The sequence below is a fragment of the Monodelphis domestica genome, chromosome 4 (assembly GCF_027887165.1).
Source record: "Monodelphis domestica isolate mMonDom1 chromosome 4, mMonDom1.pri, whole genome shotgun sequence".
NCBI lineage: Eukaryota > Metazoa > Chordata > Mammalia > Didelphimorphia > Didelphidae > Monodelphis > Monodelphis domestica.
The window spans coordinates 246769687-246796334 of record NC_077230.1 but is presented as its reverse complement, the minus strand read 5'-3'; the positions used below and the strand labels follow the sequence as shown (position 1 = coordinate 246796334).

Below are 26648 nucleotides of genomic sequence, written 5' to 3'. Positions count from 1 at the left end.
GTATTTGAGTGACATAGGACTTGGGTGTAGGACCTAGCAGAGTCCAGCATAATTAGAGTAATCTAGAACTTGATTTAACATTCTCATATTCAAGTTTTGAATGCCCTAATATAAATTGGTGATATGGATGTAGGTTCTTGTATTTCTGCTAATTTTCAGAATTGGTATAATTTAGAAAATTTTATCTTTATATCTTTGCTTTGACTTGTAAAATTCCATTCTGCCACTTTGATTTATGCTCTTCCTATGTTCATCTTCCTTGAGCATTTGTAACTATTAGTTAAACTGACCTTTCTTGATATTCTTAACTCCCTTAGCTTCTGTGACTGTACTCTCATGTTTTTGCTGTCTTTCTAACCAGCTAATTTTCTTTTCTGCCTTTTCACCCCTCTGTCCATCCTTTAAAAATAGGTGGAGTTCTGTCCTTGACTCTTTAAACATTCTCTCATTTGGTGATACCAACCATTATTTCTGTTGCATCTTTCTAACTTGTCTACTGAATATTTTTGCCTAGGTTACTGACATCTTGAATCACATGCTGTGAGTCTATCTACCTCCCTAATTTGTCTTTCTTGTAATGGCACTACCATCCTCCCTGTTTCCTAGGTTTTTAAATTTTGGAATTGTCTTTGAGTCTTCTCTTTTTTGTCCCACTCAGCCAGTCAGTAGCCAAGTTTCTGATGATGTACTCTCTTACATATTTGTTCCCTTCTTTCCATTCCTACTGATTTTCCTAAAATTTAGACCCCTATCTTTTCATTTTTTTCTACTTTACTATTCTTTAAGCTTCCTCATTGGTCTTCTTGCCTCTTAAGCTTTTTTCTTGCCAGCCCATCCCTCTAGCCTTAGATCCTATTTCCCTTCATTTAGTCTGTGTTCTAGCTAAGCTGGATTTATTTTCTCCTTTCTATTTTTGAGCTGCTTTCTCTCTTTTCATAATTTTTGTTTCTACTGTCACGTCTGCCTGCAAGGCATATTTTTGCTTTGCCATTGATGACTAGCTTAAAATATGGCCTTTTTTTTCTATTCTGAGAAGCAAAGTGTTGGAATTAGTTCTAGTTGGAAATTTGATGCATTCCTGGGGAAATAAGAATAAGAATCCTAAGGAAGGTGGTAAATTGTAGCAGAAAGAGCACAATATAAATGTTTAATAAATTTGCTGAATTGAAAGAACATTACAAGTGGTTTTGGACTATCTGGATTTGAATGCCTTCTTTTCCTACTCCCCTGCTTATATTTCTTTGTCAAATCAATTAATTTTTCTGGGACTTGGTTTCCTCATCTGAAAAATGAAGTGACTGGACAAACTATCTCTTAAGTTCTGAAAAAGGCAACTTGGCTTAAATATTTCCTATTCAAAAATTGTTCTTGAAACAAGAGACTGCTCACGACTGTTTTTCTTTTACCCTTGTAACCAACTTTGTTCTGTGTTTCTTTAATAACCATTAGATATGCCAATTTTATCTGCCCAGGATATGTTTGTTACCTTATTGTGGAATCAAATGCATATGATTCTTAAGGACCTGGCCTTGCAGCTATTTTTTCCCTCTTGCTTCAGATGTCCTTATTCTGGTATGACAGGAATCCTAATATTGACTGCCTCCATATATTATGTTTCTCTTTTCCCCCTTTTATCAATGTAAATAGCATTCACAATACTGGGGCAGTTTTGCATAATCTTTCTCCCATACTGACTAGTTTTATCTAATAAAAATATAAACTTAATATAACCTACCCTCCATAAGAATTGTCTTTATTTCATTACAATTCCCTCTCTATAAATTTTATGATCCTATGAACTCTCTTTTGAAGATTCTCTTTTTTCTTCAGGCCCCAGTTGATGGGCCATCTCTTCTGTTTGGCCTTTTTTGACACCCTCAGCTAAAGAAGGTGTCTCTACTTGTCTCTACTTATTTCTCATAGTGTTTTACTTCGACCCTTCCTTTGTGCTTTTCATACTCTTTTGTTGGACTGCTAGGTGTTTTGGAATTTTAAGTCAGGAAGACCTGAATTAAAATCCTACCTCAGAGGCCTTATAGGTGTGGGACACTCAACAAGTCATGTTATTTCTGTTTCAGTCTCTTCATCTGTAAAATAGTAGTAATAATAGTACTTACCTTCCAGGATTAAGAGGATTATATGAATTAATATACCTTTTAAAGCTCTTTTAAACTTTAAAGTGCTAGAGATATGCTAGCCATTATTTTAAATGATGATGATAATGTAATTGAAGTCTTTCCCTGGCTGTTAGATTATAAATTCCTTAAGTAAAATGTCTTTGTCATATTCTTCTTTATATGTCCTTTGCACCTAGTACAGTACCTTACATATAATAAGCACTTAATAAATGTTTGTTGAATTGAATGCTAACAGAAAGTTTCTAATTTCATATATATGTGTATTTTAAAAGTGAAAATATTTTTGATTTGTCTTATTTTATATTATTTCTAGGCATACAAAGCTGTTGTGAATGATGCTACAATTTTTAAACTTGAATTACCATTAAAGCAGAAAGGGTAAGGAAATTTTTATTAATTTTTTTAAATGAAAATATTATCAAATTTACCTCTTGAAACTTACCTTGTAAATGTTTTGATAATTCATACTAACTCTCATTCTGTGTGTGTGTGTGTGTGTGTGTGTGTGTGTGTGTGTGTGTGTGTGTGTGTGTGTGTGACTTAAAAATGATAAAGAATGAACAAGAGAAATTATCATTAAATTTTGGGGCATTGTTTCTTTTCTACACTTGTTCATTTTGTGTACCCATATGTGAAAACAAACCTGTTCACAATTGTCAAATCATCTGCAAATCGACAACCTGAACCTATGCAAGCTCCAACTTACATAAAAGCATATTTGAATTTTTAAGGATTTTTTCATTTCAATCTCAGTGAACAATTATATTAATAAAATCCTTTTTTAGTTCAGGAAAATTATTTACAGAATGCATTTTAAAATTTTTACTTAAAAATCTAAGCCCAACCCTGAATTGATATTTCTCTGAGCTCAGACAAGTTCAGTCTATTTATTTGCAGGTAGAAGGCCTCTGCATTGGGGCCATTAAAAATTGGCCACTTTGCACATATGAGCTAAGGTAAGCACAGCTATTTTGTAAAACTTCTTATAAAATACAAATAATTTTGTGGATTTTTTTTCTTTTAAACTTCAACTCTTCCATACCCCTCCCCAAAGGAATCAGGAAATTATTTTAATAGTGGAATATTTTGTCTTTTATAGCATATATTCCATCATTTCTGATTCTAAATATATTGCAAACCTCCCTGTTTTACCTTAAGTATTTTGAGGGAACATCAGCCTAAATAAGTGAAGTTCAAATTATACAGTTTTTTTTAATGTAGTAAGCTTTGTTCCTTAAAGTATGTAGAATCTTTTAATTCAATATTTAAATAAACTCTCTTTAATAAACTGTGTCTTAATACATGGGAGATAAGGTAACTTAAGACAGAGCATTCCCTCTGGATCATTTTCCATCTACTCTGTATGCTATATATACTGGCTTACTTACATGTTATGTTCCATTATTAGTCTGAGAGCTTCTTGAGATCAAGTACTGTTTTTGGCTTTTTTTGTATCCTCAACACTTAACATTAAGTCTGTCACGTAGTAAGTGTTTAATAAGTCTTTAGTGATTGGTTGCTGATGGGCATATTCCAGGTCTTCAGTAGCTGAAGCTATGAATACAGTTATGAACATTAAAGACTGGCTTTGGGTAAGAAAATTGATTTATTGGTCAGACTAGCAATAGCAAAGAAATTAATTGGTCTCTTGGTGATCAAAGACCATGAAGTGCCCTCACATAGGTCCATAATAGCCAGTTTGGGGAGCTCTTTTTTCAGCCTCTCGCTTGGACATCCTAGGACATCAGGTGATACATCAAAATCCTCAAACCATCACCATTCCCTGGTTGATATTTGGTAGTCACATTTAGGTCTCATGTCCAGGAGGAGAAATTGAGTTCTGATTGGTCTTGAGTATCCTTCCTAATTATTCTTAATAGATATTAAAGGACTCGGTTTTACTATGTTCAGTTGCATCTGGCATAAGCGGATTCTTATCTACACATCCCATAATCTGTCTATTTTCCAGGCTCTACTGTGAGGTATTCCTTTAAGTTTGTAGAGCAAAGGAATGATGGATGAGTCTGAAACTTAATTCAGAACTCAGGAATAGCAATAATTCAGTGTATTAAAAATTAAATCCGAGGGCAGCTGGGGTAGCTCAGTGGATTGAGAGCCAGGCCTAGAGATGGGAGGTCCTAGGTTCAAATCTGGCCTCAGACACTTCCCAGCTGTGTGACCCTGGGCAAGTCACTTGACCCCCATTGCCTAGCCCTTACCACTCTTCTGCCTTGGAACCAATACACAGTATTGATTCTAAGACGGAAGGTAAGGGCTTAAAAAAAGAAAATTAAATCCTTTCACAGGGCTGGTTGTATGAGGGGCTACAGCTATACCTGGGTTTTTTGGGCTTAGGGTCCTAAATTGTCTCAGAGTCTGAGGAGTAAATGGTAGGATTTGAAGTGGTTTAACTCTACTAGCATGTGCCTTCATGTTGCCTCATTGCTCCAGGTAGGCCTGTTCAGATACACTGTGATAAATTATATTGATAGGTTATACTATTTTTCCTACTTGTTTTCTTAGTTTTTTAAGTATCTGATACAGTATCTAATATCATTGTATTATGTCTTTAAATGAATAGCACGTTTATTTTAACTCTTTGCATGATTCCATGTATAAATTTTTCACATTTTTGTCGATGATAACTTTTGGAATTAAATTTGGGTGAGTTTTAGCTAAGAGTTCCATAAGGCGTTTAACTGACAATCTTACAATTGTTACAGCTACAGACCATTTTATGATAATGGGCCAACCAACTATAAAATCTTCAGGGATTGGAGTCTCACAGGGAATTGGGGGAATTTCCTTTACTTCTGAAAAAGGAGGTAGAATAAAGGAGAAGTAATGGAGGAAAACTGGTATATAGTGCTGCTATCACCTCTATTTTTCTCTTGAAATCAAGGTATAGCTAAAGTAATAATACTTTCACCAAGAACCTTTGTTTAGAGTGGGTCTAAGAATGTAGGCAGCCTTATAGCTGCACTAGTTTACCTAGGCCCACTTTCCTTAATTTAGTCAATAGGAAGTTGTGACTATTGGGGAAAAGTTAAGGTTGGTAGGATGGCCACCTGTGTGTTTTCTGGAGATTTTGCTTATTTAGTAAATTTTTATAAGTATGTGTTTTATTAAAGTGCTCTGAAACATTCAGAGATTTAGAGGACACTGTTCTTGCTTTTTAGAAAACTTTTACTCTAGTAGGAGAGAGGGAAGGGAGGTTGTATTATGTAGTCTTTGAGATATTTTTTCAACTTATTCTATGTTTCTAAGACACATAGATAAGAATAAAGTTCTGTACAATGTAATAGATGATGTGCCATATTAATGATACAGTTAAAGTACTACAGAATATAGGCATCCTACAGCATTTGGGAGGTTAGAGGACAAAGTCTGATTGTTTTCTCCTAGATATACTCTTATCTCTAGATTTTCATGATACTATTTCCCGATTCTCTTCCTGTCTGTCTAAACATTCCATTTCAGTTTCCTTAGCTGAATCTTCAATACCTGTCCTGAGTTCCCTTTTCTATTTCCTCTTTAAAGTCTCATTTGGTGAAACTCCCATGAATTTAGTTATAATTTCTATGCTGATGATTCCCACAACTATATATCCTGCCCCATATTCATATCTTTAGCCAGCAGCCTCGTAAACTTTTTAGACTGGATGTCTCATAGATATCTCAATTTCATCACATCCAAATAGAACTCATTATCTATTTTCCCCCAAAACCATTTTCCCTTCTAAACTTCCCTATTATTGTTGAGAGCACCACTGTCCTTAAGTCATTCAGAACTACCACCTAAACTTTCCTATTACACTTATTCCACTTATCCATTCTGTTGCTGTCCTGTTTCTACCTTTAAAACATCTCTCTTAGTCATCCTCTTTTTTTCCTATTCACATAACCAGCATTCTAATTTGGACTATCATCACTGCATACCTAGACTTTTATAATAGCATTCTAACTAGGCTCCTGGAAACAGTTCTCTCAAGTTCATCCTTTTCTCAGCTTTATCTATATCATAGGTCTGATCATGTTGTCATGCTGCTAAGTGAAGTTTAATGGCTCCTTATCACCTTCAGGATTGAAAATACAATCCTCTCTTTAGAACGTAAACCTCTGCTTTCTAACTTTCCAGCCTTCTTACAACCTATTCCACTTCATGATCCAGTCACACACATTGGCCTACTGGTCATGTTCCTTGAACTTCTTCTGAAAGTCTTCTGCCTTTTTACCTTTAACTGCCTATTCCTTCAATGCTCTGCCCCATTAAACTCCATTTCTTCATTTTTTTTACCTCCTTTTACATTTAGCCCAATCCCACCTTCTACAAGATAGTTTTCCCAGATCTATAAAGTAGATGAAATTATTCTGAAAAGGGAAGACATTTGAAACTGGAGGAAGGAGAAGGACCAGAAAAGGCCTTTCTCTAAAAAGAGGTGGATTTCATCTGAACTGTAAAGGGAATGGTAAGATTTCAATAGAACCAGTTCTAGAGAAAATATTTAAAAGTATGGAAATTAGAGAGTGCAAACATGTTAAATGATCAGTTTGGTTAGAATACATAGTTTATACAGGGGAGTAGGGAGCGAGGAGACTAGAAATGTTAGAGGCCAGATTACAGAAGGGCTTAAATGCCAGACATGAGTTTGAATGTTATAGAGTAGTAGTAGGGAACCTTTTAAGATTCTAGCACAGGAAATTATATGTCCATTTCAGTAGTCTCAGAAGATGTATTTGAGAATTGTTTGTAGGAATGAGTTGGAGAGATCTGAAACTAGAGATGATATAGATGGTATAGTGGAAATAGTATAAAAGAGAGGAATATGGGAGACATGAAGAAGAACTAGAAATAAATGACATTGTGAAAAGAAAGAACAAATTTGAAATAGAATATGGGAGACATCAAGAAGGAGGAGGGATTGAAGGTACCTTTTTTTCTATTTCAAACTTAGATGAAGGGGGGGAAATGATATTGTACTATAACAGGATTTAAGGACAATATCATAAATGTGTTGTTTAGGTAGAGTGATCACCCTCTTTTAAACTGTTATTGACTCATTTTCCTTACAAATTTTTATTCAGGGTCCTAAGATAATCAAATGGTATTTCTCATTCCTTCATAAATAAAAATGTATAATTTCATTAATCTGTTCTAAGTGTCACTTCCAATTAATTAGCATGGAGAAGCCTCTTTTCCCATAATCTTTCATTCATCTCTTTAAATAAACATCAATACTATGCAATAAACAGTGTAAACAACATGCCATTTGAATACTTCACATGTATTTCAGTGAGAAGCAAAGTGAGAGATACTGATAGCAATCATCTGGAAACAAGCCTATTATCCATTCAGTTTACCCAGAATTAAAATCTTTTCCTAAGAGTTGTTTTCATAATGTTTCTACACAAAATAAGAGTTAGACTCATTTCTCTCAGGAAATAAGATCTAGTAATATTTTCTTTCTTTCTATACATAAAACAACACTCCATTATGTACGTAGTTGTTTACATGTTATCTCTCCCATTATAATGTGACCTCTTTGAGCATAGGCACCCTGTTTTTACACTTCTTTGTTTCCCCAGCACTCGCCCAGCACCAAGCACATAGTAAGTGAATGTTTCCCATTGCTTCTGAAATGTCTCAGAAGATTTTCTTTCCTTAACAATTGACTCACTTATTATCTCAGGAAAAACATTTTCTTGAGTCTTCAACCTCACTTTCTTAACAGATATTTTTACCTATCTAATGGTTCTTTCTTGGGTTCAACCTTCTCTGTCTCCTACATATGATCAGTCTCCAAGATTCCATTCTTAAGACCCTTTCTTTTTTTTCAACTCAACTCAATATTTTAAGAAATTAACTTGAAAAATCTTTGTCTAGTTCTGACCTCTCTTTAGAACTTATTTTTAATGGTCTATTGGAGATTTCCTTAACTGTTTTGTCAGAAGCTTAAATTTAATCCATCTCAAAACTGAAACCATCTTCTATCCCCAAATTAGGTCTTCCTATTTTCCAAATTTCTAGTAGGGATACTCTAACATTAGTTTAAGTAGATATTATCACAGAAACTATGGATCCAAGTGTTGAATCTTTAAGAAGGAAAAGGTTTTTTAATATAGCTAACATGGAAATTTAAAAAGTTTTAATACATTTTCACATAAGTTTTTGAAAATGTATCTTTCTCCCTTCTTCCCTCCCCACTCTTAGAGCTAACAAGCAATTCAATCTGGATTATATATGTATTATCTCGCAAAACATTTTATGGAAATATTTTTTGTATAACTTCACATGTGTAATGTATTTCATTGCTTGCCTTCTCAATGGATTGAGGAGGTTGAGTGGGAAGAAGGGAGAGAATTTGTGATTTAATTTAAAAAGAAAAGAATATTCTAAATAAATATTTAATGTTTAAAAAGAAGCACCATTAAATTGAATTGTTTGTGAATTGTGTAGATAATAATTGATATAGGGCTCAAAAGAGAGTTGACTTCAGGTTGGGACAATTGAAAAAGAGTTTACAAAAAAATAGGCTTCAATCTTATCTTGATAGCTAGATAGGATTTAAAGTAGTAAAAATTGGGGTGTTGATAGTCCAAGCATGTGAACAAAGTTAGGCAACACACAGCATTGTTAAGTATGCTAGGAACACTAAATTTGAATGAAGTTGAGAATTCACATAGAGAATAGTGGAAGATAAGGTTTAAAATACTGAGAAAGACCTATTTATGGAAGATGTGGAATGCAAGGCACTATAATTTAGACTTGATTTTTTGGAAAGTGGAAAATGAATGAACAGAAAGTTAACATGATAAAAGTTGTATTTTAAGATGACTTAATAGTAATATACAGGATGAATTGGAGCTGGGGGGAAAAAATTGAACTTAGGAGACTTAAAATAATTTTAGTGTTTGGTATTATAGGAGTCTAAACTTGGATAATGGCATTTGAGTATAGAAAGAAAGGAACTGGATGCATTCTGGAGAGAAATTGTACAATATAAGAACTTAGTATATGAAAGACTGGTTGCTGGAGGATATTCACAAATGATAATGCAGTTTCATGAACTGCTTATATTTTACTTTTAGGGTTGGATTAAAAACACAACCTGAATCAAAATGCCCTGAACTCCTTGCCAATTACTGTGACATGTTGCTAAGAAAAACACCACTAAGCAAAAAGCTAACCTCTGAAGAAATTGAAGCCAAACTTAAAGAAGTGGTATGTGGTTCTTTTTTTGTTTGTTTGTTTGTTTTTGTTTTTTGTTTTTTTGGTATGGTGATAATTTATCATATAAATGTCCTTGTTTTGATTATGGTTTTTCTCTCATAGTGTCAATGATGACTTTCAGTGTAATAAATACATTATCTTAATATCAATATAAGGTTGTCAGTCATTCACTTGAAACAGTTTTACCCAAAAGCAACATTGAAAATGAACATCACCATATTGCTTCCTTCTTATTTTATTTTTGCAAAATTCCTTTGATTTCTTTTAGGGCTGTAAATAATAAAACGGAACTCAGGTGCTAGGGAGCACAACTGCTACTCATTTTGACTGAATTTCAAAAGGTCCCCAAGTGATTAGCCAAACAGGAGCAGTATAAAAATTGATGTTCCGTTAGCCTCATCATTGTAGCTACCAGGATTAAGAGGAAATATAAAAGAGAATAGAAACAGGCAAGACAATGGGAGTAAAAAACAGATATAAAAACATCAAAGAGATGTTGGATACTGGAAAAAAAAAAGAAATGGAGAGAAGTGAGGGTAAACTGTACCTCTTCAGCTAAAAAATTCACCATTTATCTTCAGACTTCTAAAAGAGCCTGTTTATTTATTTGTTTGTTTGTTTGTTTATTTTTGGTTAAAACCCTTACCTTCCCTCTTGGAGTCAATACTGTGTATTGGTTCCAAGGCAGAAGAGTGGTAAGGGCTAGGCAATGGGGGTCAAGGGACTTGCCCAGGGTCACACAGCTAGGAAATGTCTGAGGCCAGAATTGAACCCAGGACCTCCCATTTTGAGGCCTGGCTCTCAATCTACTGAGATACCCAGCTGCCCCCAAGAGTCTGTTTTTTAAAGAATGCCATAGTGTAGTTTGTCTGCCAGGATTAATTGCCTATGGAAAAAGACACATAGCTAAAAGAGGCCTTCTCCCACAGTACTGTTGTACATTTTGGGGTGAGATAGGGGTCCACACCAAGCTGGTAGAAATTGAATGTGGTTTTGTTTCCCATACAGCTCTTGGTACTTAAATATGTGCAAAACAAAGATGTTTTTATGAGATATCACAAAGCTCACTTAACACGGCGTCTGATTCTGGATATCTCCGCTGACAGTGAAATTGAAGAGAATATGGTAGAATGGCTAAGAGTAAGTAACTAAAAAATGTTTTCACGTAATCCTCCAATTCCTTATTTCTCAGTTCATAATATGCTAGGCTAGCTGCTTTTTTTTCTCAACTCATGCCTTCTTAGAATTAGTACTTTGTATTAGTTCCAAGGCATAAGAGTGATAAGGGCTAAGCAATGGAGGTTAAATGACTTGTCTAGGGTCATATAACCAGAAAGTATCTGAATGCTGATTTGAACTCAAGACCACCTAACTATATCTCCTTCATAGATGCTTTTTGATATTGATATATTTGATTAATTTTCTGAACCTTATGAACTGCCCTTTTTTGGTAAGTAGATGGGAAAGACTACAAAATAAAATTCCAGATCTATGAATTAAATTTGTGGCTTTAGATAAAATAATTGTTATGAATCTTTAAAGCTACCTATATAATTATAGAAATTTAATTGCTTTCCAGTAGTCTAGAAGAAAATTAACTTTACTTTCATTTCTTTAATTTCACCCTAGTTCTCCAATTAGTGCTGATAGCGTCTTGTGCCTTCTCCTTTACAATTACCACTAGGTTTATGAATTTATCTCCTGTGTGTTGATGTGCATATTTTATCTCTCCCATTAGAATGTAAGCTCCTTGAAGGCAAGATTTGTTTTTACTTTTTCTTTGTAACCCATGACACATCAAAATTGTTGACACATAGTATTGATTGAGTCATTGATTAACTTCATACAGTAGGCCAACAACAGGATTTCTTTCACCTTTGTGGAGTTTTTAGTTTCAAAGAAGAGTGAATGCTTAGAGTTGGGAATGTCCTTAGAAGTACAACTCTCTTAGTTTACAGATCAGAAAATCAAGACTTAGAGAGGTCCAAGGTCAGACATGCAATAAAATGGCACTGCTTAAGTTTGAATTCAGATTTCTGACTCCCAATTCCCTGTCTTCTACAATTTAACAAGTCTTATATTAAGAAAATAAAAATCTTTAGTTTCCAGAAAACAAAAAAATCAATTGCCCCCAATCAAGAGACTATTGGGAGAGAATTATTTTATGTATTGTTAGATGTAGTCATTGTACTGGTTATTTTTGCTTGATTGACTTTTTATGTCACAAGGGAACATTCATTCATTTCTCAGAATTGCATTTTTGAGAACCTTCTACTCTCTCTTGGATAGAATTTGAAATGACTGTTAATTGTTTTCTCCCATTTGAATGTTAGCTCTTTAAGAACAAAACTGTCTTGCTTTTTTCATTGTATCACTGGTGTTTGCACATAGTAAGCATTTAAACTTCTTTTTTATTTTATTCATTCATTTATTACAATGATATGAGGACAAAAATTAAAACATAAATCTTAAAAAATTGCATCAGCTTCTTAGAAATTATTATGATATACTTTAACCCATGTTTTAATATATTCATCGCTATTTCAATTCCACATACTATAAATTCAGTCTTGACTTATTCTCTAGGAATAAAATCTAGCATGTTTTGGTGTCCTAGCAAACTATGTGGAATTTTATTTTACATAGGCTGTTTTATAATTATAAAACTGCTTAATTGTAATGATATAAAAGTGAGAGAGTGAGCTTTGACCTATCCTGGTGAAGGCAAACAGATTGTATCATTCCCCCTTCAGTTTCACATGCTTTCTTTTTTTCCTTTTTTTCTTGAATTTATTTATTTTTTAAATTTGTAACACATTTACCTTCTGTCTTATCAATTCTAAGACAGAAGAGTGACAAGGGCTAGTGGTGGTCAGCATTAAGTGACTTGCCAGAGTCATATCGCTAGGAAGTACACCTTCTTGAAACTTATACATGTAACCTTAGCTACTGAGGGGCATGTCTAGAGTTGAAAGAGTAAATTTTCTTGTAATTTTGACAAGTCTCGAAGTCAAACCTGCAAACATTCATTAAATTCCTACTATGAGCCAGGAATTAAGCTAAGAATTGGATAAATAAAGGCAGGCCTTAAGTGCCATCTTCACTTTTTTTTTTAAACAACAAAAGTTTTAACAGTTTTTCAATTGCAATGTTCTGATGTTACTTTTCTTATAAGCATTGCATCTTCATAAAGCTTCAATGATGGTACATTAAACATGGGCAAAAACCCAAGGTTGCACTTAACTTGAAGGAGCATCCTTATATTTTTATTTAAGAGTTTGGCTATTGTGTTAACTAAAATTTACAAATTTATACCCCTTCCATAGATCAATTATTCAGCTGTAGCTGTAGTTTTAATTTATATTTTTTAAAATCTCTTTTCTGTTTCTATAGGAAGTGGGCATGCCGGCAGATTATGTAAACAAGCTTGCTAGGATGTTCCAGGACATTAAAGTGTCAGAAGATTTGAACCAAGCTTTTAAGGAAATGCACAAGAATAATAAACTGGCTTTACCAGGTACTATTTTATTTTCTTCAGGTTTGTTTTTTTAAAGTAGATACTAGTGACTTTTAAATGACTTAAAAAACAAAGATTAAATTCTATTCAGCACACACTAAACCCTAACTTTGAATAGCTTACTTTGTATAACAATTCAAAGGATTAAAATAATTAAACAGTATTTCAGATATTCATATCTGTCTCACTTTTTGAAGTTGTTATCATGTAAGACAATTCCTGTATACTTCAACACATCTCTTTAAATTAGAAACAGAATATTGGACTTAGTATTTATTCATGTAAAGGTTATTTCCTCTCCTGCATCCTGCTCTTACACTCAGTATTGCATTTTCTTGGTTATAAAGTCCCTTGTTTTTATCAACAAAGTACATCTTTTTTCTAATTTTTATGACCATTACCATTTGGCTTTTACATGTCATTTCATATTTTGAAATATCTTGCCTATAGCTGACTCAGTGAATATTAAAATTCTGAATGCTGGTGCCTGGTCCAGAAGCTCTGAAAAAGTATTTGTTTCCCTTCCCACTGAGCTAGAGGATTTGATCCCTGAAGTAGAAGAATTCTACAAAAAAAATCACAGTGGCAGAAAATTACATTGGCACCATCTCATGTCAAATGGAATTGTAAGTATATTTTGATCTAGATTTTATTGTGAAATATTTCTCTTTTAATACCAATTTACTGACATATATATATATGGTCATTACCAAATAATTTTTGGCATTATTGTTTAATATTTACAGATAACATTTAAGAATGAAGTTGGGCAGTATGACTTAGAGGTAACAACATTTCAACTGGCTGTACTATTTGCTTGGAACCAAAGACCAAGGGAAAAGATCAGTTTTGAAAACCTTAAGCTAGCAACTGAACTTCCAGATGCTGAACTTAGAAGAACTTTATGGGTATGGATTTTTCTTTATAACTTCAGAGTAATAATCACTTCTGAATTTATTTTTAAATGTTATTTTTAGTTCAATAATATTTTTCCCAATTAAATGTAAAAACAAGTTTTAATATTCATTTTCTAACATTTTGAGTTCCAAATTCCCTACCTCCCTCCTTTTCATACTCCTCCCTGAGATGCTGAGATGGTAAGTTGATAGAGGATATACTGATGTTATCATGCAAAATATTTGTCCAATATTCATAATGTTATGGAAGAAAATAAATATTAAAAAATGAGGAAAGTAATATGCCTCGATCTGCATTTAGACTCCCATCAGTTCTTTCTCTGGTGTTGGATAGCATTTTTCATCATGGGTCCTTTTGAGTTGTCTTGGATCATTGTATTGCTGATAATAGCTAGGTCATTTACAGTTGATATTATTGCTATTTATGTGTACAATGTTCTGGTTATGCTTATTTCACTTTGCATGACTTCATATAAGTGTTTCTAGGTGTTTTTTTTTTAAACCCTTATCTTCCCTCTTGGAGTCAATACTGTGTATTGGCTCCAAGGCAGAAAGAGTGGTAAGGGCTAGGCAATGGGGGTCAAGTGACTCTGGGAAGTGTCTGAGGCCAGATTTAAACCTAGGACCTCCCGTCTCTAGGCCTGGCTCTCAATCCACTGAGCTACCCAGCTGCCCCCTATTTCTAGGTTTTTGTGAAGTCATTCTGTTCACCATAATATTCCATTATAATCATTTGCCACAACTTGTTTATCCATTCCCTATTTGATGGTCATCCATTCAGTTTCCAGCTCTTTGCCACCACAAAAAAAAGCTGTTATACATATTTTTTTTTACAAATAAGTCCTCCCTCCTGCCCCTTTTGTTAAATCTCTTTGGGATATAGTCCTAGTCATAATACTGCTTTTTTAGAAAAAGCTATACTTAGTATTTTGGTAATTCTTTAATAGATTTTTTAGAATATCAAAAATGCTCCTACTTAGACAAATGTTAGTAGGTAATTTAATTATAACACAAGTCCTCAGAAAAATAAATCTGATGTGTTATCTATTTAAGCACTGCAATGACCCCTTATGATACCAAAAGGATTAAGTTTTAATCTAGCAAATAAGGATATGCAGTTTCATAGCCCTTTGGAAGTGGTTCCAAATTGCTCTGCAGAATGGTTGGATCAGTTGATTTAACTCCACCAACAGTGCATTAATGTCCTAATTTCCCCACATTCTGCTCCAGCATTTATTATTTTTCCTTTTTATCATATTAGACAGTCTGATAAGGATGGACTGGTACCTCAGAATTGTTTTAATTTGAATTTCTCTTATCAAGAGTGACTTGGAGCATTTTCCCATATGACTATAGATAGCTTTGATTTCTTCATCTGGAAACTACCTGTTCACACCCTTTGATAATTTATCAATTAGGGCTTGACTTGTAGTAAAAAATGAGGCCTTTGGTCAGAGATACTTGCTATAAATTTTTCCCCCTTTTTCTGTTTTTCTTTGCATTGGTTTTCTTTGTATGAAACTCTTTTAATTTAATGTAATCAGAGTTATCCATTTTATATCTCATAATTCCATCTCATTTAGCCTTATTTCTTTCCTTATCTATTGATCAGACAGGTAAACTGTTCATGCTCCCCTGATTTTCTTATGGTATCCCCCTTTATTCCTAAATAATGTTGTTTTTTTTTTTACCTCAACTTGGTATGTGCTGTGACATGTTGATCTGTACCTAGTTTTAGTCCTATTGTTTGCCAGTTTCCCCAGCAGTTTTTGTCAAATAGTAAGTTCTTATTCCAAAAGCTTGGATCTTTGAGTTTATGAAACACTATATATTACTGTGGTCATTTACTACTGTGTATTTTGTTAGGCTAGATTCTTGACAATAATTTCACTAGCATTGGATGCTCAGTCTTTCGACTTAGCTACTGGCAATGGAACTGGCACATTTTTCAAGGTGTAGTCAAAGGTTTTCACATTTTTCTTTCTATTATCATAAGCCCAGCATTGCTTAATGGACAGTGTCAGCTTGAATTCAGGAAGACCTGGATTCACATCTTGCATCTTTTACTAGCTGTGTGACCATGGACAAATCACTTGATACCTTTTTTTTTTTTTTGCTAAGAAGATATTCCATAGGATTTATATATTAAGTCAGAAACTCCATTCTGCATTGGTGAAAAGTTTCAGTACTGAGTGGGCACAAAAGGCACACTGAATTCACAGGTTCTTTGTTTTATCCATGTTTCATTTTGTATAGGTTCTCATAGTCCTTCATAACTCATATCACCACTATATACACAGAATATTTTCTAGATTCAGTGAAATCAGTTGAGTACTAGAGCTGTAGATATTTTTCTTTAATTCCTTTTTTGAAGAACCACAATCTCCTACTGTTCTACATGCCAGTAGATAAATTGAAGCCACAGATAAGTGTCTAGTTTTGAAATAACTAAGAGAGAACTCATAAGTATTCTCTGGTTAAGTGGAGGGGAAAGAAGGTAGAAGAAGAAAAAAATTAGATGTTCCTAATCTTCCTTCTCTCAGCTGGAATTACTTTTTCCCCAGTAGTCATGAACCATCTTTATCCTCATTTCCACTTCATCCCTTATTATGTGTTTCTATTTATGCACATAAGGTATAGGAGGGTGGGTTTTAAGCCCTACAATTGAAAGATGTACTCACTCTCACCCTAGAGATATCAGATTCATTGAAGTAAACAACAAATAAATGATTTCAAAGTAGATTTTTATTTGCCTATGTGGAAGAATTGGATAGTATTTTTTAGCTACTTTTTACAAACTAATGTGTTTTTTTTTCTTTCTTCTGCATAGTCTCTTGTAGCTTTTCCAAAGCTCAAACGACAAGTTTTATTGTATGAACCACAAGTCATCTCACCCAAAGACTTTACAGAAGGGACCCTCTTCTCAGTGAACCAGGAATTCAGTTTAATGTAAGACTTATGATTATTGGTCTAAAAGTAAAATCTTTCCTAGGATTATTAGTGCTTTGTTTTCAGGATAAAATTTAGAGGAATGTAAAACTCAGAACCTAACCATTTCATGAACTGAGGTTTAACACCCTCCCCACTAGGAATATATCATGACTGAGAACTTGTTAGACTCTGACATTATATAATCCTACTATTTAGCATTTGTTCTAAAAAGTGTCAGGAGTGGTGAAAGAAATAATCCTGGTGTTTGAGAATCTGTCCGAATCTAATATACTATGGTAGAAGACTGTAGTACAAGCTGTTAATATTATAAAGTTTTACTTGTATTAGCATTTTTACTTGTATTAATGTGGTCTCTTGTCTGGAGGACAATAAGAGGTTTATAATTTATCTGTTTTTAATTTATATAAATTTTACATTACATTCAAATGCTACTTGAAGCTTATATTATTTTTTCATTTCTATACTTTTAATCATTTTACATGTCAATATAAACTACATTAAATCATGTTACCAGTTACAAATATGGCTTTCTTATTTTGGTAGATTGGGGTTTTGTTTTGACATGTAGAAAAATCACCTTTGATTAATCGCCCTCAGTTCCAAGTTTGAATCTCCAACTACAAACTTGACAGCTCTTCTTGGATGTGCCATAGGCATCCATAATATCCCACAATCAAACTTATCTTTCTGCTTTAACTTTCCCTTCTCTCTTATGTCTTCATTCCTGTTAAGGATGCTAGCATTCTGTTTGTCATCCAGGTTGGCAACTTAGGAATCATCTTTGACCTTTCCTTCTCATCCAATCATTGCCCCATAACCAATTCATTTTTCACTTTCTCTCTTGTTACACCAGTGACCTCCTAATTGGTCTCCATGTACCCTGTCTCCTCTCTAATCTATTCTGTAGCTTCCAAATTAATATTCCTAAAATGTAGGTTTACTGTCAGAAAACTTTTGTGGCTACTGGTTACTTTTAAGATAAAATACAAATTCCACTTGGTACTTAAAGCTCTCTGCATTCAGACTTCAGTTTTTTTCTGGAGGCATTGTACATAACTTTCAGGCACTGTATATTCTAGCCAAATTCTATAATTCACTATTCCCTGTACATGACAACCTCTCTCCTGACTCCAGGCCTTGTATAGGCTCTCCATCATATCTAGAATATTTTTCTCTTCCCTATTGCTTTTGAGAATCTCTATTTCTCATCAAGTAGAAGAGTACTACATTTTTTAAGAGACATTTATTGATTTCTTCAGCAATTTGTTTATCCCTGTGCTCCAGTCATATTTTTCCTGTCTTTATTTTCTCTGTAAGCATATGATATTCTGCCACAGCCAAAGCCCTTTTCTGCCCCTGCCCAGGATACCTGCAGGGCAGGATTGTTTCATTTTTGTCCTTCTGGCCAGTTGCCTAGCATGCTACTTGCCACACAATACATGCCACATAAATACTTATTGATTGATATAACTATAGGAAAATAGAACATTGCTAAGAGAATTTCTTTCCTAATACTTGCCTGCTTTTTTTTGTTTTTTTGTTTTTTCTAATGGGTAGTTTAAAGTACAACTAGCAATTTGCATCTTTTTTAGGAAATTAATATGGTATATTTTTGTGTCTAGACCTCTCCTCTTCCTGGTTTGCAACTTCTAGTTTTACAGAATGGCTAGGGAATCATAAAATTGTTTGACTTGACCTTGGTCAAACATCCAATAAGATCATAGATCTAGAACAAAAAGAGACACCAAAGATCATATTAATCACCTCCTCATTGTATAGATAAGGAAACAAAAGACCCAGAAAGGTTGTATGATTTGCTCATCGCTAATAGGATCATAAGTCTAGAACAAAAAGGGTTTTCTTACCTGAACACCATTATTTTTAGTTCTTTGACTCGCCCAAGGTCACCATGGTAGTAAGATTCGGGATTTCGGTGTACAAGGCAGGACTTTAGCTCTTCTTCCTGACTGCAAGACCAGTTTTCTCTTAACTACATCATTTTTCTTTTCATTACTCATGGATATTTTCATTTTTGTCTGATCTCACATATAATGATTAAAAGAGAAAATTTGCTAGATATTAAAATTGATGGACATTGTTTTGGTTTTCTAGGGGAAGGAGGGAATGAAAAGTAGTGTCATCATTACACATTTGCTTTTGTATATATCCTGGAGAACTTTTTTCTTATGTTTTTACCTCTGCACTTTACATTTATTTAGTGACTCTCATTTTAGCACAATATCTCAGGAAGACCATCTGGTAAATTCCAAGGAACAGGGGAAAAGGGGAGTTTAGGATGAGAGCACCTGAATTAAGTCCCAGCTGTGCTTCTTTCTATTTTTTACAACTTTGGACAAGTCACTTTGTACCTAATTTCCCCACCTATAAAATGGGGGGGATTGGACTAGATGACTTGACTACTCTGAGCCTAAGAAAATTTGTAATATGTGGCAAGAAATAAGATTTAGGTTCAAGATCCACTTAATAAATGTCTAATCCTTGGACAAGTTTTTGTGCCTGGTTTTTTATTACTATCTTTCATATGACCTTTACAGAAAAAATGCAAAAGTTCAGAAAAGGGGTAAGATTAACTTGATTGGGCGGTTGCAACTCACCACTGAAAGAATGAGAGAAGAGGAGAATGAAGGAATAGTTCAGCTAAGAATATTAAGAACCCAGGTATGTAATATGAACAGAAATAACTAAATTTTTAAGTAACTGTGATCGTCATCTTTGTCTGCTTCTTGAATTTTTAAAATCACTTTTGGTAAATCATTTTCCTCAAAGCCTTAAAGCTCTCTGACTGGTGAAAGTAAAGACCCAGGGCTAGAGTGCTGACCCTAGGGAGTGTTGCCATAGTTAATATTTTCTCCTTTTTGCTAAAAATCCTAATAAATTGAGAAAGTCCTGATAAATTCTTCTTAAATTCCTGATTTAAAATCTATTTCTTCTGGTCCTACATTGGTTACTTGTGATTGTGTGGATCTGTGACTTCAAGCTGTATTCACTTCTAAGCTAGGTAGTTGGGAAAAAAGTTCTCCTACATAAGCATCAGACTTCTTTTACTTATATCCCATCAGGATATATCTCATCCTAGATGGTGAGATTTGTAAAAACAAAAGCTGTTTGTAAATCAATTTTGTTTTACTTGAGAAGTTTCTGCTTTACTTTTACTTACATCAAAATATTCTACTATTTAACTAAGCTCTTATTTCTGTTTTTAGGAGGCTATCATCCAAATAATGAAAATGAGAAAGAAAATTAGTAATGCTCAACTACAGACTGAACTAGTAGAAATTTTGAAAAATATGTTCTTACCACAAAAGAAAATGATAAAAGAGCAAATTGAATGGCTTATAGAGCACAAATATATCAGAAGAGATGAGTCAGATATCAACACTTTCATATACATGGCATAATTTTGAAGACTGTGGAAGATATGGAAAAACCAGATGGTGGTGTGCTTGGGCAGACGGTTGCAACAGTGTGTGCTGGAACTCATTTGGACTTTTATTACATAAATATCAAAATTCCTGCCTTACCTTACAAAAGGACTATATTTTGCCAATTCATCAATTAGCATGATGGCACTCCCTTCATGTTGCACACTTTTAACAGCATGCTGTTTTTTGGGGAAACTTGCATTCATGAAGAGCCCATTGTGAGCTTTTAAAATTTGATTTCTTTTATACCCACCAGGAAAATTACAGGTTCTTAGGAGTGGAAGGTGGGGGAGGTACTGGGGAAGGATATTCTTTTTTTTCTTCCTTTTTCTTCCTTTTTTATTTAAAAGATAAACAGTACTTGCACAAGGAATGGTCTTCGAATATTCATGCACTGAAGAACTGCTGGCTGTTTTGTTTTTTAAATGCAAGTAGTCCTAGAAATAGCACTTTCAGTTATTTGTGATCCACAGAGTTATGTACTGTCTACCTTTGGTGAACTGTTTTGTATAACATTGGGAGAGACATACATCACAGTTGAAAAGATAACTCTTTGTTACAATATTCACTTGTTGGCTCAAACAGTGCTTCAGTATGTAGTAACTGGATCTTAATGATACACGGGTGATGTAAATTATTTCCATCTTTTAAATCTTGGCTTCCTTTAAGAGGGAGATCATCTCTTCCTTGTTTGCTGTAATGTGGCATGGATATTTTTATCTATTTGGCCAAGTAGTTTAACATATCCTTTTGAAGAAATAAATGAAATAGTTGCTTCATTTGTTTAAAAAAATATTGTTACACAGTTAATTTTCAAGGCCTGCAGTAGTAAAATGAACATATGTTAAATGTGTTTGGTGGTACATTTAAGATTTGTGATCCAAATATCTGCTACATATAATTAATATTTATGTTTCAGATATCTGATAAGTGCATTAAGAACAATACAAAAACTCCTACTTGGAATGTGACACATTTACATGAGTGATTTTCTCATTTTTATACTACTAACATTAAAAACAATACAAAAACTCCTGCTTGGAATGGGACACATTTACATTATTGATTTTCTCATTTTTATATGACTAACGTTTCATTTTTTTACAGCCCCAAATAAATTTCCGGGGAGGAAAGGATACAAGGAAGCTACTTTTTTTTAAGAGACCTATAAATCACCTTGAAGTGGGAGATATAAGAAGTATCATCATAAGATGACCTATAAACAAATAAGCATAATTGATACAACCTTAGAATGAGCAGCAAACTTGCCAAATATATAGGCTTACATATGAACAATTAGCATTTTTAATATGTTCCAATGGCAACAATTACCTTGTTTCTTTCTGTCAGTCAATCCAAAGTAGTAACTTAATGGTTTCTGGTACCCTGATTCCCAGAATAATAGAGTTCTTTGGACTTGGGGACATAAGTAGTAATTTAAAAAAAAGAAAAGGGAAAAAATTTATTCCCCATTGGGAAAGAAAAGCTCAAGTTGGATTTTTATTCATTGTGGTGCAAGTTTCAATTTTTCTTGCAAATAATTATTTTATATACTGTGTGATGTAAAATATCAGAATTTTTCAGAAACAATATGATTTTCATGAAGAGAGTAGGAAATGAAATGCTGCAGTGCTGAAAGGAGTATAGGATTCTGTAATTAGCAGCATGTATTTAAGAGCATTTTGTAGACTTAAATTCCCAACCCCCAAAATGTTGTTGGAGGTTGCTACTATTAAGGAGAGAAAGCAAATAAAAAACTTAGATTAAGTTTTTGCTGGTTATATTCTTATGCTTGTTCTGAAGCTCATAGGAATTGGAATTTTTTTGTTTAGAAAGTTAAAATGTTGCAGTTCACTTTTTAAGATAGCTTGGAAGTGTCAAAAACATTAGTTCATAAATGTTCAGAATTGAACTAAAATTAACGCATGTTATTTTCTAGTTACATAAAGGCTAACAATGGATGAAATTTGGAAAAATAAAATTTGTAATAATAATGGTGACTTTATGTGTAACAAAGCTTTTAATATTGGCACATTTACTTGTAATACAAGAATGCCAGAATAGGAAATAATTGGGTAAAATTGACATGCCACTTTGAAAGTTTAAGGTCTTTCTGCCATAATTGTCTTGAGCACTTTTTTTAGATTCCTAATCTTTCTGTCATTTAACTTAAGAATGAGAGCCATGATGTGTTGACCTGTGAGGCAAGCAAAATACAAAAGTGGGTAGCTCAAAGCCCATAGCAGACTTTTCTATTAAATTTTGTAAAATTTTGTTTCATAGCTAATTATGTCCTAATTATATTTTGCGCATCCAGACAGGAACAAATACTGTAGCATTGTAGTTATCTTACATTTTCTGGTATATATACAAAATTAATAACTAATAAGTTATCAAACTACTTTTCAGTGTTTGTGGAAACCATTAGTTAACAAGGTGCCTATAACATTGTTTGGTTTTATTTAACTATGTTTTGACTACAAATTTGCTATGTTAAAAAAATGAAAAACTACACCAGCAGCTTGCTAAAGATACAGAATCACGTTTAGCATCCTTCATCAGGTCAGTTTCACCTATATGCACTTAAAAGCTAGTGTTATTCAGGCTAGGGGAGATAGCTGAAGTAAAGTGTTATTTGTGAGGAGTTTTCACAGATAAAATGAAAGATGTTCTTCACTTGCAATATGGCAACAATGCACTTTTAAAAGCTTAATTTTAGCTTTGAATATTTATCTCCAAAGACCTAGCTTACACAGGTGCTGCATCTGGAAAGTAGAGACAACTGTTGCCACATACACTGCCATAGTGAATGGATGTGAGACAAAATTGACCAAATAAAAACATGACAGATTGTAAATCACATTTCTAATAAGTTTCAATGAAAAACTAATACAGGTTTTTTTTCTGTTCCAATGATTTAATGAAGATCTGCATATAAATTCTCAAGTCTTCCATATTTTTCATTACACAGGTGGTCTCCCTCGTTTTTGTTGACCTATATATCTCTTGCTTGTTTTGAGCATGAGTAAAATGTTCCAAAATGAACAACTGTTAGCTTTCTTGTTTTCACTTTAATATGTAAAATTTAGTATGATATGATAAAATTTAGAAACATGATCTGAATAGTCAGAAAACCTTTTACATTAGGATGTTATTTTTCCTGTAAAGTGCAAATTCTAACAATTCAGTTTGGGCGAGAGATTTGCTAGTTTTACAGAAAGATTTACTATCTTAAACTGTGTTTTTTCTATTTTTACGTAAATGACTGGGATGCTATCTTGTAAATTATTCAAACGACTTGGTGAAATAAACAGTACATGAAAGCCTTCCTGTCATATACATTATATGTAGTCTGGAGTATTGAAAAAACTTGAGTTACTAGGTTGTAATCTATCTATGTATGGTATTTACAATATTGAATGTGTGCCACTACATACTGAAATAATAATGCTGTACAATTTTGAATGGTAGCAGTTTCCGTATGGCAGTTGGCTGAACTATTTTGATGTACTGCTTAATTTTTGAATTTTATTTTTTAAGTTGTATAATTTATTTTCTTGCAAAATAAAAAAAATGTAATACAAAAGACTTCCTCTTATCCAAGAAATTTTGGTGTCCTCCTATGAAAGTTTTTAAACTTGAATAAAATCTCTTAAGTTAGGTTTGTTGTGTTATATATTAAATGAAACAAAAAATCCCCACAACCATCCTGTACGAAGGAGAAATGTTGTGGCAATGAATTTATTCATGTTATATATTTTGTTTTAAAATGAGGTCTTGATGTTAGAAAATAGAGTCTTAATATATTTCTCCATCATTCTTTAAAGTGACAGCAAATGGAACAGAATAGAGTCTGTAATAGGCTAGGGAGCTTAACTTTGGGTTCAGAAAAAAATTATAGGGGAGATCATTAAAGAGATAGTTTGCAAATATCCATAAAGCAAAAGTTAATTGATCTAGCATAGCTTCAACAACAGGTCAAACCAGACTAACTTCATTTCCTTTTTTGATAATATCAAACAAATAGATGAAAATAATTGCTGTTAATATGGTTTGCTGAGATTTTTTCAAAGCTTATTATCAAATCTCATGTTCTTGTTGAGAAGATGGGGAAATCTGAATTAGAGTTTAATACAGTCAGATGGATGCAGAATTAGTTGAATGGACAAACTCAAGAAGATATCAATAATTCAAGTTTTTGTGGTAGGACATCTTTCTGTGGAGTATCCTAGGTCTCTATACTTAGCCTAAGGCTGCTAAGATTTTATTTAGTCAGTGATTTGAATAAAGGCATAAATGATATGCCTATCACGGTTTCAAATTACAAACTAGGAGCAATGGCTAACACACTGAATAATAGTAAAGGACCATAACAGACTAAAGCAGTGATGGCAAACCTATGGCACACAGCATTCTCTGTGAGCATGAGGCTGTCCCCCTCTCCACCCCCCGCATTACTAGAAAGGCAGAGGGACTCAAGTGGAGCTGCTCCCCTCTCCATTTCCACCGTGCCCCAAGAACATTTTTTCACATGTCCCACCCTTTTCTACCTAGCAGCTGAATGGAGCATACAAAGGTTAGGGTGGGTGGCTCACAGGCTGCAAAGCTGGAGGGGAGCAGAGCACTTGGGCCACTACCCTCTCCCTCTACACTCTCTGAGGACATTCCTCACTTCACCTGCCCTTCCACCCAGCAGCCCAATGGGGGCACTTTCTCCCCTATGTGGGCTAAGGGGGGGACAGGGTATACCTAGCATGTAGGGAAGAGGGGCATGGCACGAAGTCTGGAGGTGGGGGAGGTCACCTATGGCACTTGGTCTGGGGTAGGGGATAGAGGCAGGGCCCAGCATTCCTCCAAAAGGTTCGCCTTCACTGGGCTAGAATATTGGACTGAAAGAAGACAAAATTCAATAGGAATGCATGTCAGATGTTACATGTTATTACAAAAAAGTCAACTGCACTAATATCAGGTGCAGGAATGATAAACAACAATTGCTGTAAAGAAAGATCTTGGGGTTTTGTTGGAATACAAGGTCAAAAGGAATAAAAATAGTATGATGTGGTCACCAGAAGAGCTAATGAGATTTTTTACTTCATCATTGTAGTTATTCAGTAATATCCAACTCTTTATGACCCTGTGCACCCCAGCACAGCACTATTATCCACAGGGTTTTCTTGGAAAAGATACTGGAAGAGTTTGCTGTTTTCTCCTCCTGTGGATTAAAGTAAGTGTCTGAGGCCAGATGGAAGTTTCCTGATTGCAGAGCCAGTGTTCTATCCACTGAGCCACCTTGGGCTTTTTCATTAGAGGGGACATAATTTCCAGGGACGGAGAAGTGATCATCTCACGGTTCTACACATTTGTCAGACCTCATCTCAAATACTGCATTCAGTTTTGGTTGCTATAATTAAAAAAAAAATATTAGTAAGACAGTGAGTACCCAGAGAGGGGCAACCAGTATGATACCAAAGGACTTCTTGCTACATGAGGATAGTTGAAGGAACTACAAATGTTCATTTTGGAGAAATGAGAATTCAGGGAATATGGAATAGCTGTCCTCAAGAATTTGAAGTGTTGTCATGTGGAGGAGGATTAAGAATTACTCTTTGTTCTCAGAGGGCAGAACCAATGAGTAATGGATGGAAATTACAAAGAGGCAAATTGAATTTCAATATCAGGGAAAATAGTAACAACTAAAACTAAAAGTGAAATGGTTTGCCTCAAAAGGTTCTCTCTCCTTGGAATCTTCAAGAATGTAATGTCAAGTGTGACTACTTGTCCACTCCAACCTTTAAATTGTGATTCTGCGAAATTAGGGGTCTTGGTAGTCAGTGGTAAAAATGACTAATACATGCAAACATATTCACTTCCTACAGTTAAATGTCTTTTTTATTTTGTATATGACCCTACGTAGTCGTGTATGCATACTAGGGCACTACCTAAAGGTCATTAAATTCTTTATTTTTTCACCCTTACCTTCATTTTAGAATCAGTACTGTGTATTGCTTCCAAGTAAAAGAGTGGTTAGGGCCAGGAGATGGTGGGGTAAATGACTTGCCTAGGATCACATAGCCAGGAAGCGTCTGAGACCAAATTTGAATCTAGGAACTTCCATCTCTGGGCCCGGCTATCTACTGAGCCACTTTAGCTGCCCCTATAATTAAATTCTTACTTTATAAGTAGAACTCATAATACTGATAAGAAAGGACAGATTCTGCTCCAGGGTACTAGATTGCATCACCTCTTAAAAAGTTGCCATGGGAACTCTACAAAACTCCTCAAAACCATTGGGGAATTCTGACACCTATCTCTCCAAGTAGACAAACAACGAAGCAATAACCGTAGTTTGGCAATAAGTAAGGATAATAGATAAGAAAGATTGGCAAGTATTACTTGTAGATAAGAATTGACCAATATTTTTTCCCTCTGAATACAGTGGTAGGTATATCAG

General features: G+C 34.1%; 1 protein-coding gene across 3 annotated transcripts in view; it reads left to right on the top strand.

The window, feature by feature from the left end:
• Positions 1 to 23785, top strand: part of CUL5 (cullin 5) — a 98357-nt gene extending 74572 nt beyond the window's left edge. For all 3 annotated transcript variants that reach the window (XM_007494881.3, XM_007494882.3, XM_007494883.2), the window contains 9 exons: positions 2452 to 2516; positions 9227 to 9359; positions 10377 to 10508; positions 12762 to 12885; positions 13336 to 13511; positions 13632 to 13793; positions 16633 to 16751; positions 19310 to 19433; positions 19979 to 23785. In XM_007494881.3, coding sequence (XP_007494943.1) covers positions 2452 to 2516; positions 9227 to 9359; positions 10377 to 10508; positions 12762 to 12885; positions 13336 to 13511; positions 13632 to 13793; positions 16633 to 16751; positions 19310 to 19433; positions 19979 to 20173 — 1230 coding nt within the window. In that variant the 3' untranslated portion in view covers positions 20174 to 23785. The remainder of the gene's footprint in view (positions 1 to 2451; positions 2517 to 9226; positions 9360 to 10376; positions 10509 to 12761; positions 12886 to 13335; positions 13512 to 13631; positions 13794 to 16632; positions 16752 to 19309; positions 19434 to 19978) is intronic.
• Positions 23786 to 26648: the final 2863 nt, after the last annotated feature.